This window comes from Babesia bigemina (genome assembly GCF_000981445.1).
Source record: "Babesia bigemina genome assembly Bbig001, chromosome : III".
Classification (NCBI taxonomy): Eukaryota; Apicomplexa; class Aconoidasida; order Piroplasmida; family Babesiidae; genus Babesia; species Babesia bigemina.
The window spans coordinates 461,156-474,638 of record NC_027218.1 but is presented as its reverse complement, the minus strand read 5'-3'; the positions used below and the strand labels follow the sequence as shown (position 1 = coordinate 474,638).

Below are 13,483 nucleotides of genomic sequence, written 5' to 3'. Positions count from 1 at the left end.
GGCCATCCACTGCTTGACTACTTGCACATATATCAAGCTCACGTGAAAACTGCTTATTTACACCGGTAAACGTGGGAACGGTACTTTATGCGTGAAGCACAGAGCGCCTTTGCTGCTTCCGGCGAGTCGCGCAATGTTTGCCAAACGCAAGCTTCTCGGTAAGAACCCGGATAAGGGCAAACCAGGCGCAAAGAGTGCGCCTTCTCCAGGGAATGCTGCGGTGAATTCCGCTCCCGGCGGCGCTGAGGCTCCTGCGACGGCTAAGGTAGAGACGACCGACGTCGAACGTCCCAAGCCAGATGGTACCACTGAAAAGCGCAGCTTCCGGAGAGGGTTGCGTGATGGCAGTGGTGCTGCCAAAGAAAAGGCTGGCGCTGTGTCCCAGCAAGGTGGCAAAGGAGGGCGAAAAAGTGGTATGTCAGGCCTGAGTTTCAACGAGGATGTAAAGTCCCATGGCGACGTTTCCATTCGTAAGGGAGTTACGAATACGACGGCCGCTCCGGTATCGCATGAATCAAACGCACCAGGTGTGGGATCAGTCGGAGTGAATTCCGACATCAATACGCCGCATGCCGGCACTAAGCCCAGCCGTGGCAAACGTGGTAACAGACGCAAAGGCCGCCGAGGTCCATCCACAGCGGAGAAAACGTTATATCTGGACGTCAAAGGCGAGAAGTTTGACTCTCAGAAACCCTATGACCAACATGCGGACAATGATATAACGGGAATGCGCACGACGGGTTATTTCCGTTATCCACGTTACGATTGGGATTCCGGAGATATGTCGAGTGACTCTTTTGACTCGTATGACTACCGTCGTAGAGCTCAACAAGCTAATCGTAAACCAACGGTGAATATTTATGAAGAATTATCAAAACCCTTCACTGCGGCGGACGCCAGTCGTCTTATGAGTCAACGCTTGAGCGCACTACGTAAGGACCTATATGAGTACACCGACGAGGTGGATAAAGCCAAGCAAGTTGTTGAATCGAAGAACAAGGCGCCGGAGCGCCTTGATGCAGCGTTGTCAGGTATAACGGCGAACGTTGAGCTATTTGATATGCTGGTCGAGGAGGCTCGCGTATTGGGAGGGTTGTGCAGCACTAAGCTTGCTGAAGTGCAGAAAACGCTACAGGAGATGCACAACAGCAACAAGGACTATTGTGACGGCATATATTGCATGTATCGCTGGCTGCTGTGCGATCTCCTGCGCATCGGGGGCTTTGACTGCGATTACAGTTGCGGCTACCTGGACGAGGTTGACGATGACGGGAACGACCTTGCTAAAGGTGTGAAGCGCGATTTCGCTAAGCGTGAGCAGTCGCTGCATTCATTTATAGCACATCAGAAATCTTTGGCACAATTACGTGTCGGAGCGGTATTGAAAGAGGCTGGAGATGCATCAATTGATCGGTATATGTCCGAAGACGTCACTGCCTGCTTTACCGTATCGCCGTCTTGGCCGGAATGGCAGGCATTGTATCCGTGTTCATCGCCTTCTCGCTTCAAGGGCGCTGACGTAATGGGCGACGTGTGCGAGAAATACAAGACGTTGTCGAGCTCGATTTCTGTTTTTATGAATTTCAAGAAGTCTCACATGAACGAGTTTGTTCAATTGGAGGTTGGTGAACGTCTGAAAGCCGTTTATCGGTTATACGCGATGGCTGACGTTTTGACATGGGATTTCTTCGGGGATTCCCGTAATGCGGCATTGGGGTTTGTCGGCAGTGAGTGGTTCGGTTGTGTTAAGAACTTCTGTCCGGAGCACCTGCCTCAATTGGTGCTTGAGGTTGTGTACCCCGCCTGCCTGAAGGCCATTGAAACGTGGGACATCACTAATGCATTGCAGTCTCGTTCGCTTGCTCGACTTTTCATCCAGACCATCGAAAACCTGCCGCCGGATGGTCGCGGCGCAAGCATAGACAAGCTGGGTTCACAATTCGTGAAGGTTCTTGAGTCGCGCGTTGGTGTCCTTTGTCCGAGAGTTTCTAGAACAACGTTCAAGGACGGTTACATTGCTGGTTGTTGGAAGTTCCTCATCGTCCAGATTGCAAGAAATGTGATGCATTTCAGCGATGTTTTCACCGGGAACACCTTGTCAAAGGTTCTTTTTGACATTTTGTTCTTGGATCGCCTGCTCCCGACGCTCGACTTCCAGCTGGCGTGTGACGCTTTTGCGGTTGCGCAGTTTCTCCACGTTGTGAAAACGTTGTCACCGCAGCTGCGCTTGAAGAACAAGGTCAATGCCGTCATTAAATCCTCATCCTACGCCATTGCTGAACGCAACTGGGACAACCGTGCGGGGTTTTCCGTCGTCTGGGATCAGCTGAACGTGACTTTGCGCAACGAGGATTACTTAGGCATACTGAATGGGATTTTCGCGTAGTCGTGCCGTTGAAAAGACGCACTGACCGCTGCCCAGTCTGTTAGATTGTCACTAAATGGAATTGGAGAGCTGCGTATTTTATTTCAGCCTCATGCGGCTGCGCTCAGCAGCCAGGCAGTTCTTCAACATGTAACCAACAGTTATTAAAAATAGTCACAGTGCGCTAATTTCCGCGACACATTTCGCGTGTGGCGTTTTCCACGCCCCGCTCCGGCACATTGCCCATGTTGTTTCGTGGTTCCCGCGTACTGAATTGCGTCTTCAGATCGCATATTCTCCCTCGAAGTAGTGCTGTTTGAGTTTGTTCTCGTCGATTGTAGCTCCAATGTAAGCACATATTTCGCGCATATCGATTTCGGCGTTCGATACACACGTTGTGGCGCCCGGTGACGCTGTGATGTTGTATATGCACCCTTCCCCGTTGGACAGTTTGCTCTGCCCCAGGAGCAGCTTCTTGTTCACCTTGTCCACTAGCTGGGGCCTAACTCCTCCGTACCCCACCGAATAGCGCAGGTCCTTGAGTGTGAGGGAAGGCACAATTTTCCTCGCGTCCTTGAGGAAGAGCAACCTCGATAGCAGTGGCACCTCAAACAAGAAGTTGCGCAGCATGTAGTTGCGTATGGTTCTGTCTCCCAAGAGGTTTAGGTACACCGCCATGACACGTGTGTCCAGGCGTAGCACCCTCAAAAAGTCAGGCAAGCTTCGCATGTTGTACCTCTCAAGCAGCGGCAGCGGCAGTGCGGTCGGCCCAAAGCGCGTCTCGTTATTGGCTCCAATGTCTGGATCGCCGTGTACGGCAGCGAAAGGCAGCGCGGGGTTTTGCACGGTATACACCTTGCCTTGCAAAACATTGGGGGCGAAATAGAAGCTCCCTGCCACGGGCAGTACGCTGTACTCCAGCCCGATGCCCATGCGCTGGGCGAAAAGTAGGGAGTACCCACAGGCACTAAACACGACGAATTTCGCCGACAGCGTTCCATTGTTCGTGGTTACCTTGTACGTGCTTCCTTCGCGCGTCACATTTTTGACCTCCGTGTTGAGCATGGGCTGAAGCTCTTTTCCATCGTGGTTGGCAGCCTTCACAAAGTGCTCCGACAAGGCCATGAAGTTGCAGGTCGTAAGCTCGTCGTTCACGTAGAGCGCATTGACGTCCTCTGGCCTCATGCCCCCCTTTAACCCTCGCACCACGTTCGGCTCAACTTGGTGTACTTGGTTCTTATCTAGCAGCTGAAGCGTGGGGAATATTTGCTTGAATGGCGCGTATCGGTCCTTGATGTACTGGCACTCACTGTCGCCGACACCGATGACCATTTTTTGCCCCTTCCGTGCGATGCTACAACACGTGAGCCAGCCGTCGGCGTAACGTACTTATAGAGGTCGTTTTCTGGTATTTTGGTCAGGCAGTTCCTGAGCATGTTGGCGCTTCGCTTGACCTTCACGGCGGTTTCCGGCGTGTAATTCGTCTCTATATCGCCTAAGCCGCATATACTGGTCAGTCGTTGCGCTTACCGCAGTGTATGGTTTGGCTGTTGTTTTTAAGATGGGAGGCGACCAAAGCGTATCCGCTGCGGCGCTCACATAGTGCGATGCGCTTGATATCTGCCAGCAGATGATGCTTATTACTGATCCCACTAACTGGTGAAATGCGAGAGGGTGTAGTAGAGCGCAGTGCCCGTTGCACCTCCGCCGACGATAACGACATCGAATTCATTGGACGAACTCTGCCTTACTGCTCCACTCGACGCAAGACGACGGCTGATCTGATAGTAGCCGGGCGCTACGCCTGTGAATTCTGAAAGTCGCCGTTGGTTTGGTTACCTGATGTGCCGTACAGGCTCCTCGAGATTGAGAGTATTCCGGAATTTACCCTGCAGCTTCGCATCTTTTGACCTGTTGCAGTTTTTCAAATATGTTGGTTGTTTAATGACACATCCGTGTCACATAGTTCGGTGTTAACAAGCAATTACGCGTCAGCAATGCTTCCCAGGCATAGAAGGCCTGCGAGCTCCATGCGATTTGCAGTGTGTCGAAAGAGCGACTTGGTGAAATATAACGCCAATGCTATCAACGTTTCTACTTTTGAAGGTGAGGTTTTCATGTTGGTCCACAGCAGCGGCGCAGCCGACACCCCCGTACGACCCACTGCTGTCCGTACTACCACGGCGTAAGACATAGTGTTTACGCACACATGCGTCCAATGCTACAATAAATTGCGATATGTGTACGATTACATTCTCCCCCGCTGACTGGTGAGTGTGTTTCTCTGCGGTCACCCAGGGGTTGAGTCCGCAAGCAAAAACTCCTCCTCCTCGAGCGCCATTTGGCGATCACCGTGTCTTCTGGCTCTTTCTTCCATACGTTTTCTGCACCAAGCATTTGTATGGCGCGCATACTCGACCTACTTGTCCATTTCGTGCCACGTCTCCTGCAGTTCGTCGTACTCAGCCTCTAGCCGTTTGCGATATGCAATTGCCTTCTCCTTGGCGTCGTGGAACCCGTGTTCATCGACCCTGCGTGTTGTCACGCTCGTAATATGCGCGTACCTGAAGTAACAGTGGCAATTGACGAAGAAGTTTTTTTCGTAGTTTCGCCGGTTGAACTGGACGTACCAGCTTCCTGACGGATGCCACCTGCAAGGCGTTGCTAAACGCGCATAGAGCACGGTCTACTCCATACCTCACGCCCCTAACGTTGCACTTGTATGCGTCCCAATCCACCTTGCGGGCGAGTTTTTGCGCCTCAACGGTGTTTGAGTAGACAAGTTTCCTTATTGCGGAGTTGCAGAGCAGCGACTTCGGTAAGGCGTCATCGTTTGAGAGCCACCCATCACGTAACTCCTTGTTCGTATGCTTCTCCTCGGGGTGTATGAGCCTAAGCATGTGCCCTGAGAGGTGGTGAGAAGAGCGGTAGGGACAACTCCTAAGCGAGCAGAGATGTAAAGAGTCAACATCAGTACACAGTGGCGATCATCCGTTGTACAGCAACTCACTTCTCTTTTGCGTGACCCTTTTCGTGCCGAAGTTGGCGCGAGGAAGGCGCAGGCAGTGACCGGGCGCCGAGAGCTGTATACGTGCGATGCCAGTCGCATTGTGCCACGACGCTAAACGTTCAGATAATTTGAATATATTCAGAATCATGATAAACTGTGTGGGTTTCGTAGGTTGTACTGAAACTGGGCGCTATCGTGTATTACACATCGGGAATCTTGCCGCCGTAGACAGCCTACTGTACGATATTATTGCAGCCACATGTCTGTAGCAAGCCTTTTAAACCTTCAAGAGTTAAGCAGACTCCTGATGACGTTGTTGCGAATGTTGTATATTGCCTGTGTGAAGTCATTCTGCCGCTGGACTCCCGTACCTGGTTGAGTGGCAAGTGATCTGACGAGTCACCAGATTTTCCCTTTAGCCGTCGTATTATGACGTTGTGATCCGACTCCATTATGATTCTGCTGACGTATGAGTGACACTTATATGTTGCGAACCCTCCGTCGACGACGTCGTCAAGGATTAGAAATACCGAATCCAGCTTGTTGCAGACGACCTCTTTCTTCAGCTGTTCGCTGCACACCATGCGTTATACGACGTGATGAACCCACTCTGTGACTGAGAGCAGACACTTCTTGACGGTCGTGCATAAGTCCGTCAGCAGGACTTCGTTTTCCTTGCTTGGGCCAACAACGATTATAGCGAAATCGGCAGCAATGTAGTAGCTTACGAGGTGCCCCTCGATCATGCGAATACCGTAAGCGCCCTCTGTAACACCGTGTGACACCAGCGTGATTTCCGTACCTCGTGCTTTCGCCAGCTCCAGCTCCTTGGTTAGGCTCTTCTCAATGACCTTCTGGCGCGCCACATCCTCCCATACTGCCGTATTAATGTGATTTCCCGCCTGTCTACCTACAGTTTTTTACGCCATCTGCAGAGGTCGTAGCCGCGCAGTGCTGCGGGTAGTAGTTGACCGCAATGCGTTCCCCGTGTTGGTCGAGGAGCAGTATTGCGTCGACTTGCGTTATAGGGATATAAGCCATTTGTGTACAGTTACAAAATGCAATGTGCTGGCTGAAGTTCGCCCACTGCGGCAGTGGCGGGGCAGGCGGAGTCACGTGTCTTGGACGCAGTGTGTAAGGCAATATTTTCGCTGGTTGCGCGCCTCTATTTGCTAAGTTACACCGTCTACACACTAACGAAATTTCGCGTCCATATATAGTGCCTATGTTGTTCCTTCGTGTTGACGGTAGCGTTTATTCAGACGCAAAATACGCATTACACCTTTTCCTCTCTGTTATGCGATTCGCGCGAAATATAGCTAGATATGAGAATCTGCACTGTCTAGACCTGTTTTCTTCGTAATATTTCGCTAATGATTGAATTTTCGTGTTCAACTTTACTGAAAATTCACTGGCGCTTTTTTAATGTTCTAGTATTGTGCGTAACGGCTGTAATATAGCCGAATACGACTTTCATATTGTGGAGTGTGAGATTTGTGAAGTAATATGTACGCCCAAACACCATCCTTATTTATGTCCTCTGCGTACGTGACGTCAAAATCTTCTGCTTTTTACGCAACAGGAGAAAAATTGTTGAGAAAATGGAGACAATAGTCTTTTCGTCGCTGATAAACGCCATATTGATATTACTGATGCGCAATTTCCCTCCTATATAGCGCAATTCTGAGTGCCGGCAGCACATGACGGTGATGCCATGGTACAAAAGTGGCCTGCTTTTGTGTGCAATAACTTGGCCACATTTACATGAATACGTTTTATGATTCTGGAGGCAGCAACATTCGACACAACGTGCCATGCCCGAACCCAGTTCCAAAGGCACGTCCGCTTCTGACGCACTACCCGCTCGACAACAATTCAAACGAGACCTACGATCCAGTCACGCGACGAGAAACGCCACAATAACAGATTCAATCGCTGGTTGCCGATGGTGTCGATACGCAACCTGCCCGCTTAAGGTACCAAGAGAGGCGCCGCAGCTTTTTATAACAGAGGCCCAGCACGTGTTGCCACATAGATACCCCTGCATGGGGAAAACGTATTTGTTGAGACAATTATATTGCACTTGTTCGTCAGGTAGACGAGATTACCGCCGATTACGCAGAGTTTTACCTCATACGCCACAAGTGCTGAATTTGCCTTCTGCGCCAGTTGGCACGGATCGACGGTCTGAGCTTGGCCGCCTTCGGTCCCTTTACGCGCAGACCACGTGCCTTGCGTCCAGCGGATGTGAGGCCGCGCATCTCGCGGTGCTTGTGTACTGGCTTGCAGATGTACTGCATCCTGGGGTCGTTGCGAATAGCGTTGTGGAAGGGGTCGACAAGGATGACCTCGTAGAACTTGTGGACAGCGTCCTGTCCCACCCAGTAGGAGTTGAGTACCCTGAGACCGCCGCACCTCCTGCCTACACGCTCTTCAGCCAAGCTCCTGAGGTTGCGCTTGGACTTCTGCTTGCGGATACCCTGGTGCTTGGGCTTTCCGTATACGATTCCATTCTGCACATTCCTCTTGCGGTCACCCCTCTTGATGCGGACGCGGTAGATGACAAAACCCTGCTTGGCCTTGTATCCCAGGCGGCGCGCCTTGTCGGGACGGGTGGGCCTGGATACGCGGTGCACGGCGGTAAGCTGCCTGTACTCCCAGGTCCTAATACGAAGCAGTGTGCGCATGGCATCCGACTGCTTCTTGCGCCACAGCTCTTGCATGTAGCTGCGAGTGTATGAGAATGTGTGGAAGGTGGGTACGTTGCCCCGGGTAGGCAAAAGGGACGGAACACGACACCGCTTGATAAACTTCGCCCGTAAATCGGACTAAAGTCCTGATTGGCATCGCTTACAGCGGTCAGTAAGAACCGGTTCCCCTGTTTAGTCTCCACTTACCGGTAAGCACCCATCTTGCGTGACCTGTGAGCGACGAATGTGCGTTCTGCAAGTCCGATATAATGCTCAGCGGCAGATATATCCCTAGTTTCCGATTAGGGATTTTAGTAAGTATGTTGTGGCGTCAGGGCCGCGGTAGTTCGTCCGATGCTGGTCCATGGGGATCGCGACCTGGCTCCCATGGGGAGTGGATGGGGAAGGCAACGTCCTTCTATCCACTGAGCTCGGCCAGCATTGTTTGATTTTCTCCACAATTTACACTTGTATTTTTGAGCCGGTTGACGCTGCGAATGGCTGGTGAAGTTTGTACTCATCTCATCCAGCGAGGTGTCATCGCCGTACCAGAGGCAGCGCAGGGGTGTTTCCTCAGGTCGCCAGCCTTTTCATTTTAGAGCCATTGTGCTGTATTATAAGCGTGGTACAATGGCGCGGTTCTTATAGTGAGTCCAAACGTCGATTGGAGCTGTTGTGTGTCTGACGGCACGGCGCCACTTTTTCGCCACCCAGTGTTATTCCTTACTGGTAATACGCGTATAATGCCACACGTGTGCTATATAAGCGCCATTTCCACCTGCCGGCCAAGGTCGTCGCGTTAGGGCGCCTTGCCGTGCGCCGTTGAGCCTTGTGCGGCCCTTGCATCCTGTATCGCACGCACTAAAATAATAACGATGCAATGCCAATGTCGGCAGGCGTTGAAAGCTACGAGGCTGGTGCCATCCCTTCCACCGCAAGTGTGAGCCAGACACTAGACATCGTAGCGGGGCTTCTGCGTTCGTACGGCCGTATCGATGGGTATATAAGCCAGCTGCGCCTTCCGGAGGCTGCAAGGCTACTCGGAGTGTGCTATACTGACCAGGTGTCGCTTTGCCGGGATGGCGAGGTGGAAGAGGAGATCCAGGTGTGCTGCGCCTCGTTGCGTGACAAATGCCTTTCGGAGGTCTTCCACCTCTCTGCCGTGTCAAACTCCGAGTACGTGCGTGTGGAGCTCGAGCGGTACAACTTCCGGCGGCGCCTTTCGGAGTTTGAGTCTGGTTCGGCGGACGGTGCTGATTGCAGCGCGCTGTTCCAGCAGCTCCTGGAGGACGCGGAGTCTGACGCAGACGGGATAGTTGAGGAGGCGGAGAGGGTGCTGCACGCTCTGAAATGGGCGTGGTACCGTCGGTATGAGATGCTGGTGAAGCTGGTGCTTTTCGTGGCTCGGCGATGGTTGTCCTTTTCCGAGGACGATAGCGCCGACGGCAACCGCCAGTCCGTCACGCTGCACCAGGAGGAGTTCCATATCTACTACCACGAGCTCGACGAATGCCTCGTGCTTCTGAACATGTCTGAAACGTACGTGCGTCTCGTTGAACGGTGCGCATTCCGGTATGTCACGCCGGTCATTCGAATGCCCAGGGACTCCGGGTGCGCCGAGGAGGACTCCATTGACTACGTGCACAATAAGTGTTTGGGCGCCGCGTTCACAAGCAAGGAGGACGCCACTATCGCTATTGAGGGGTACAGTTCGACATCCAAGATGCTGGCAGGCGTGGTTGCGCGCATCAAGAGTGTGGAGTCCGTATTGCGCAAGCTGTTGCGTCTTTCTGAGGAGTGCGAGTGGAGCAGCGGTGTGGCTCAGAAAGATTCGGCACGGCAGGTAGACTATCTCACCGTCGAGTTGTCCAGTTTCAAGTGCATGTCAGAGGTGCACATCCGCGTTCTCACTGCGGAGCTGGTCTGCAGGCTTGTGGAGTCAATCTACCCGTGTTGGGAGCTCGAAGGATTCGGCTTTGAGGATTTACTGCACTCTTTCCGAGGCCTCTGCGACGCGTTGCGCTATGCTGAGCTGATGCGTGATGATGCTTCGTGCCGGTTCATTGATCGTTTTTTCAAGTGCGTCTTCGACAGTTGGGAGGGGCACGTGCTCGCGTTCGCGCGCTTTTGCGGGCGTTCGCAGAATGACGAGAGCATTATGCAGGCTGCTACTCTCTCGAAGGCTGACATACGCCGCGGCATGTTCGTCCGTCGTGCCGACAAGACTTCTGTAATTACGCTGCTGGGCGGTTTGCTGGATGCCGATTTTAGAGGCGTCGACATATCGGAGGCGTTCGCTTCCTTCGACTGGGCCAACAAGATGGAAACGTGCTACGTTTCTAACCACGTCTACACGCTCGCCGCGCTCCTGTTTGTGCTCGCGGCCAAGCCTCTGGCGATTTTGCGCCAGGGGTTCGACCTGCTGGGTAGCGGTATTGTATCGCAGTGCGTCATTTCGTCGTGCGTGTGCCGGTATTCCGAGATGGTGTCGTCGGTGATCACGACGTACGTGCTTATGACACAGGATTCGTTCAAGCAATGCGTGCTGAGCGTGGCCAAATCGGTGGGCAAGGACGAGGATGCGAAAAACATTGGCGATTTGAGGGTGCCGCTCACGATGTTTTTCATGTTCATGTCCAACGTCAGCTTTATGTCGAGCACGTGTTTGGTTCTGCCGTATTTCGCGCAGGAGATGGAGGCACGCGTACAGTTTGGCCCCGACCCCACGTCAGGCGAAAGGTGTCGCGCACTAGTGTCGGATTTGGTAAAGCGGCATTTCCACACGTGTGGCCTTCACATCCATCTGCTGAAGGTGCAGGACTACCTCTTGACGCAGGTGACGGCGTTCTTGCAGCAGGTGCTGCAGAAGCTGCTGAGCAGGGTGTTGAACGCCATCAACGAGGTGTCGGAGGGGTTCGGCGAGGATGCCCTGCAGCTGTTCGCGCTGTCTTCGTCGCTGTGCGAATCAATACTGCCCTCTACGGTATGTTTGACCGGGTCAAGTGTCCCTTAACTTCGTGCAGCTACGTCTGACAACCCTGTGCCTGATTCTCGACTTGTACTTCACCACGGTGCCCGACCTGTTCCTGGATTACTTGGACCTGCTGAACTACCAGCCGTCGGACAGCATGCTGGCAATAATCACCACCTTCATCGTCAGGCTAGAGGGCAGCCTCTCGAGCTACGTGCTAGGTGCGTTTTCGCCACCGCGGCGTTCACAGTGCACAGATTTGAACAAGGACCACGGCGATTTCGTGTACTTCGAGAAGTTCACAGCCTTCGCCGGAGTCTTCAGGCAAGATTTTTCGGGCGTGGAAAACGCCAACAGCACGTTTAACCAGCGCGACCTGAACCGGCTGTTCAAACTGTGCAAGTTCATCCAGGGCAGGTCGGGGGTCCGACTGTCCTGAGGCAGCACGGGCACAACTACTAGCTCACAGTGACTGTGTACCGGAACAAAGCGGTAATATTAGGATTATGTTTTGTGCGGCACCGCCTGGTTCTACATCGACAGCGTTAGCCCCATCCCCGCCAAAAAGCCGGCGAGGTGCGACACGTGATCGACGTTTCCCCCGGCGAAAGGCACCAGGTTCTGTATGAGCGCCGATGTGGCTACCTCGACCACCCGCTTCCTCTCGGCGGCTCCGCCGAAGCGCAGGTGGCAGGCGCAAATCGCACCCATTAAACCGTATATAGCCGATGAAGCTCCACATGCACGTCGTTTCTCAATTTTTCGCCTGATGTACGCGTTCACGGCGTTTTCGACCTCTGGGTCGTTGGTTTCCTGCCGTGCCCTCTTGACAAACGGCAGCAGTGCGCCAGCGGCGCCGTCCACCAGATGGAAGAGCGTCGTGTTGGCGTATGACAGCATGAATACGGGTAGCGAGGCCCCTTCATAGCGGTTGCGAATGCGGTCGACGACCTTTTCCACCAGGCTGGAGGTCGACCTGCCGGTTTGCCCTACCCTGCGTACCACCGCCTGTGTCATTTTTGCGAGGTCTGCGGGCAAGCCATTTTTGTAAGCGAAGTTGTATATATAGCTGACGTAGTTTGCGATTATTCCCGATGCCAAATAGACGGCGAGCAGCCGTCGCGGCCCCAGCAGCGCAAGAGCCTCCGTACCCACGGCCCAGAGCGACTTGACGTTTTGCAGCATGTGTATAACTCCGTTATGCATGAACAGCGACGTGAATAATCGGTAGTACTGCCCTTTGGAGAAAACATCGATCGGGTTCATGTCGCATCGCATCCTTAGGCTATTAGGCGCTACCCACCAATCCAGTGCATAGGCGAAACTGACGACCCGTATTATGTTGGCGATCGGATCGTGGCTAAATGCGATAATTCCTTTAAACCCGAGGTTGCATGCCTTGAGATACCACGTATGCAGTTCCTTCGATACTATCCTGCATCCGCGTTCTGCTGAGGCCATGGACTCCCTGCAGACCCGGGCAAGGTAGGTTCCTGGACTCGTGAAACGTTGCTTAAAGGATTCCTTTAGGCTCCGAATGGCATCCTTTTGGTTATTTATCCAGTCGTAAACTGACGGAAGAGTGTTTGAGATGGCTGCTAGTGAAGTCGTTGGGCCGATGCTTGTCGACTGCTGCTGCGGCGGGTGGTCGCGACCCGTTGTGTCTGTGCCCCAGTCCCGCGTAGTGTCGCACTTCGGCAGCCGCCAGTCACATTTTCCTGCACCTAGCTGCGTACTCGGAACGCGTAGCTCGATTTTTGCGGGCCTGAAAGCAAGATCCGTGTGACCCAAGCCGCGACCGTCACCATCTCGGAATACAGGCAGGTGTCTAGGCGCCTTCAGGAATGCCGACGTTCTTCCATGCCCGCCGTGCGCTCCAGATATGCCTTTAGCATATGTTGGACGGTGCGATTCGGCCAGCGGCGAGCAAAGGAGCAAGATCTCTGCCAGGACAAGGAGGAACATCCTTCGGTGCCGTCCCGTGTTAAGTCGTCGTTCCCACGACCATTATGGCGGCATTATGCGCTTTCTTACACCTCACACGACCTGCCCAGCCGCCGTTTGAGCGCCTGAGCACGAGGCGGGGCGGATGCTTGCTCCGCGTTATGTGCATTCCCGGTCACCATGTTGGCTTCCCGCGGCAACTTCACGTTTGGCCGGCACGATTTTAGTGTTATCTATGTGCGGGCATCCTGCATATTGAACCAGTTGTATTATGTGTCGGTGTCTTTTTCGCGAGGTCGTCGCGCGAGAGGGGGTCAGCGTCCCCAAGCCTAGCGGCCGCAACATGCATCCGCCGTAGCAGTTTTGGGGCGTTGAAAACGGCGCAATTTTACACTCATTCGGGGCGGTAGAGTCGTTATTTCCCCTGCGCGCGATGAGCTTCAGGCTCGGTTGACCATCTGGAGCACCCTACAGCTTGTAAGTTACGTACGAGACCAGTGCGC

The 13,483-nt window shown here is 53.3% G+C and overlaps 7 protein-coding genes across 7 annotated transcripts; 2 read left to right on the top strand and 5 right to left on the bottom strand.

The window, feature by feature from the left end:
• Positions 1-133: 133 nt before the first annotated feature.
• Positions 134-2,386, top strand: BBBOND_0301950 (hypothetical protein, conserved; the record flags this gene model as incomplete). Its single annotated transcript, XM_012913023.1, has 1 exon — positions 134-2,386. The coding sequence occupies one exon, from the start codon at positions 134-136 to the stop codon at positions 2,384-2,386; it is 2,253 nt and encodes a 750-aa protein (XP_012768477.1).
• Positions 2,387-2,647: 261 nt separating this feature from the next.
• BBBOND_0301940 (malate:quinone oxidoreductase, putative) lies at positions 2,648-4,268 on the bottom strand (the record flags this gene model as incomplete). The annotated part of the gene is made up of 5 exons (XM_012913022.1): positions 2,648-3,719; positions 3,755-3,860; positions 3,896-4,021; positions 4,068-4,169; positions 4,205-4,268. 5 exons carry the CDS (start codon positions 4,266-4,268, stop codon positions 2,648-2,650), a joined length of 1,470 nt encoding a protein of 489 aa, XP_012768476.1.
• A 387-nt stretch (positions 4,269-4,655) lies between these two features.
• Positions 4,656-5,523, bottom strand: BBBOND_0301930 (hypothetical protein, conserved; the record flags this gene model as incomplete). Its single annotated transcript, XM_012913021.1, has 5 exons — positions 4,656-4,749; positions 4,789-4,896; positions 4,930-5,016; positions 5,063-5,270; positions 5,376-5,523. The coding sequence occupies 5 exons, from the start codon at positions 5,521-5,523 to the stop codon at positions 4,656-4,658; spliced, it is 645 nt and encodes a 214-aa protein (XP_012768475.1).
• A 137-nt stretch (positions 5,524-5,660) lies between these two features.
• On the bottom strand, positions 5,661-6,416 carry BBBOND_0301920 (nonclathrin coat protein zeta2-cop-related protein, putative; the record flags this gene model as incomplete). Its single annotated transcript, XM_012913020.1, has 4 exons — positions 5,661-5,711; positions 5,747-5,948; positions 5,985-6,252; positions 6,290-6,416. The coding sequence occupies 4 exons, from the start codon at positions 6,414-6,416 to the stop codon at positions 5,661-5,663; spliced, it is 648 nt and encodes a 215-aa protein (XP_012768474.1).
• Positions 6,417-7,501: 1,085 nt separating this feature from the next.
• BBBOND_0301910 (ribosomal protein L15, putative) lies at positions 7,502-8,098 on the bottom strand (the record flags this gene model as incomplete). Its single annotated transcript, XM_012913019.1, has 1 exon — positions 7,502-8,098. The coding sequence occupies one exon, from the start codon at positions 8,096-8,098 to the stop codon at positions 7,502-7,504; it is 597 nt and encodes a 198-aa protein (XP_012768473.1).
• Positions 8,099-8,945: 847 nt separating this feature from the next.
• BBBOND_0301900 (hypothetical protein, conserved) lies at positions 8,946-11,475 on the top strand (the record flags this gene model as incomplete). The annotated part of the gene is made up of 3 exons (XM_012913018.1): positions 8,946-11,048; positions 11,089-11,257; positions 11,294-11,475. The coding sequence occupies 3 exons, from the start codon at positions 8,946-8,948 to the stop codon at positions 11,473-11,475; spliced, it is 2,454 nt and encodes an 817-aa protein (XP_012768472.1).
• Positions 11,476-11,567: 92 nt separating this feature from the next.
• BBBOND_0301890 (rhomboid family protein, putative) lies at positions 11,568-13,001 on the bottom strand (the record flags this gene model as incomplete). Its single annotated transcript, XM_012913017.1, has 1 exon — positions 11,568-13,001. The coding sequence occupies one exon, from the start codon at positions 12,999-13,001 to the stop codon at positions 11,568-11,570; it is 1,434 nt and encodes a 477-aa protein (XP_012768471.1).
• Between the last annotated feature and the right edge of the window lie 482 nt (positions 13,002-13,483).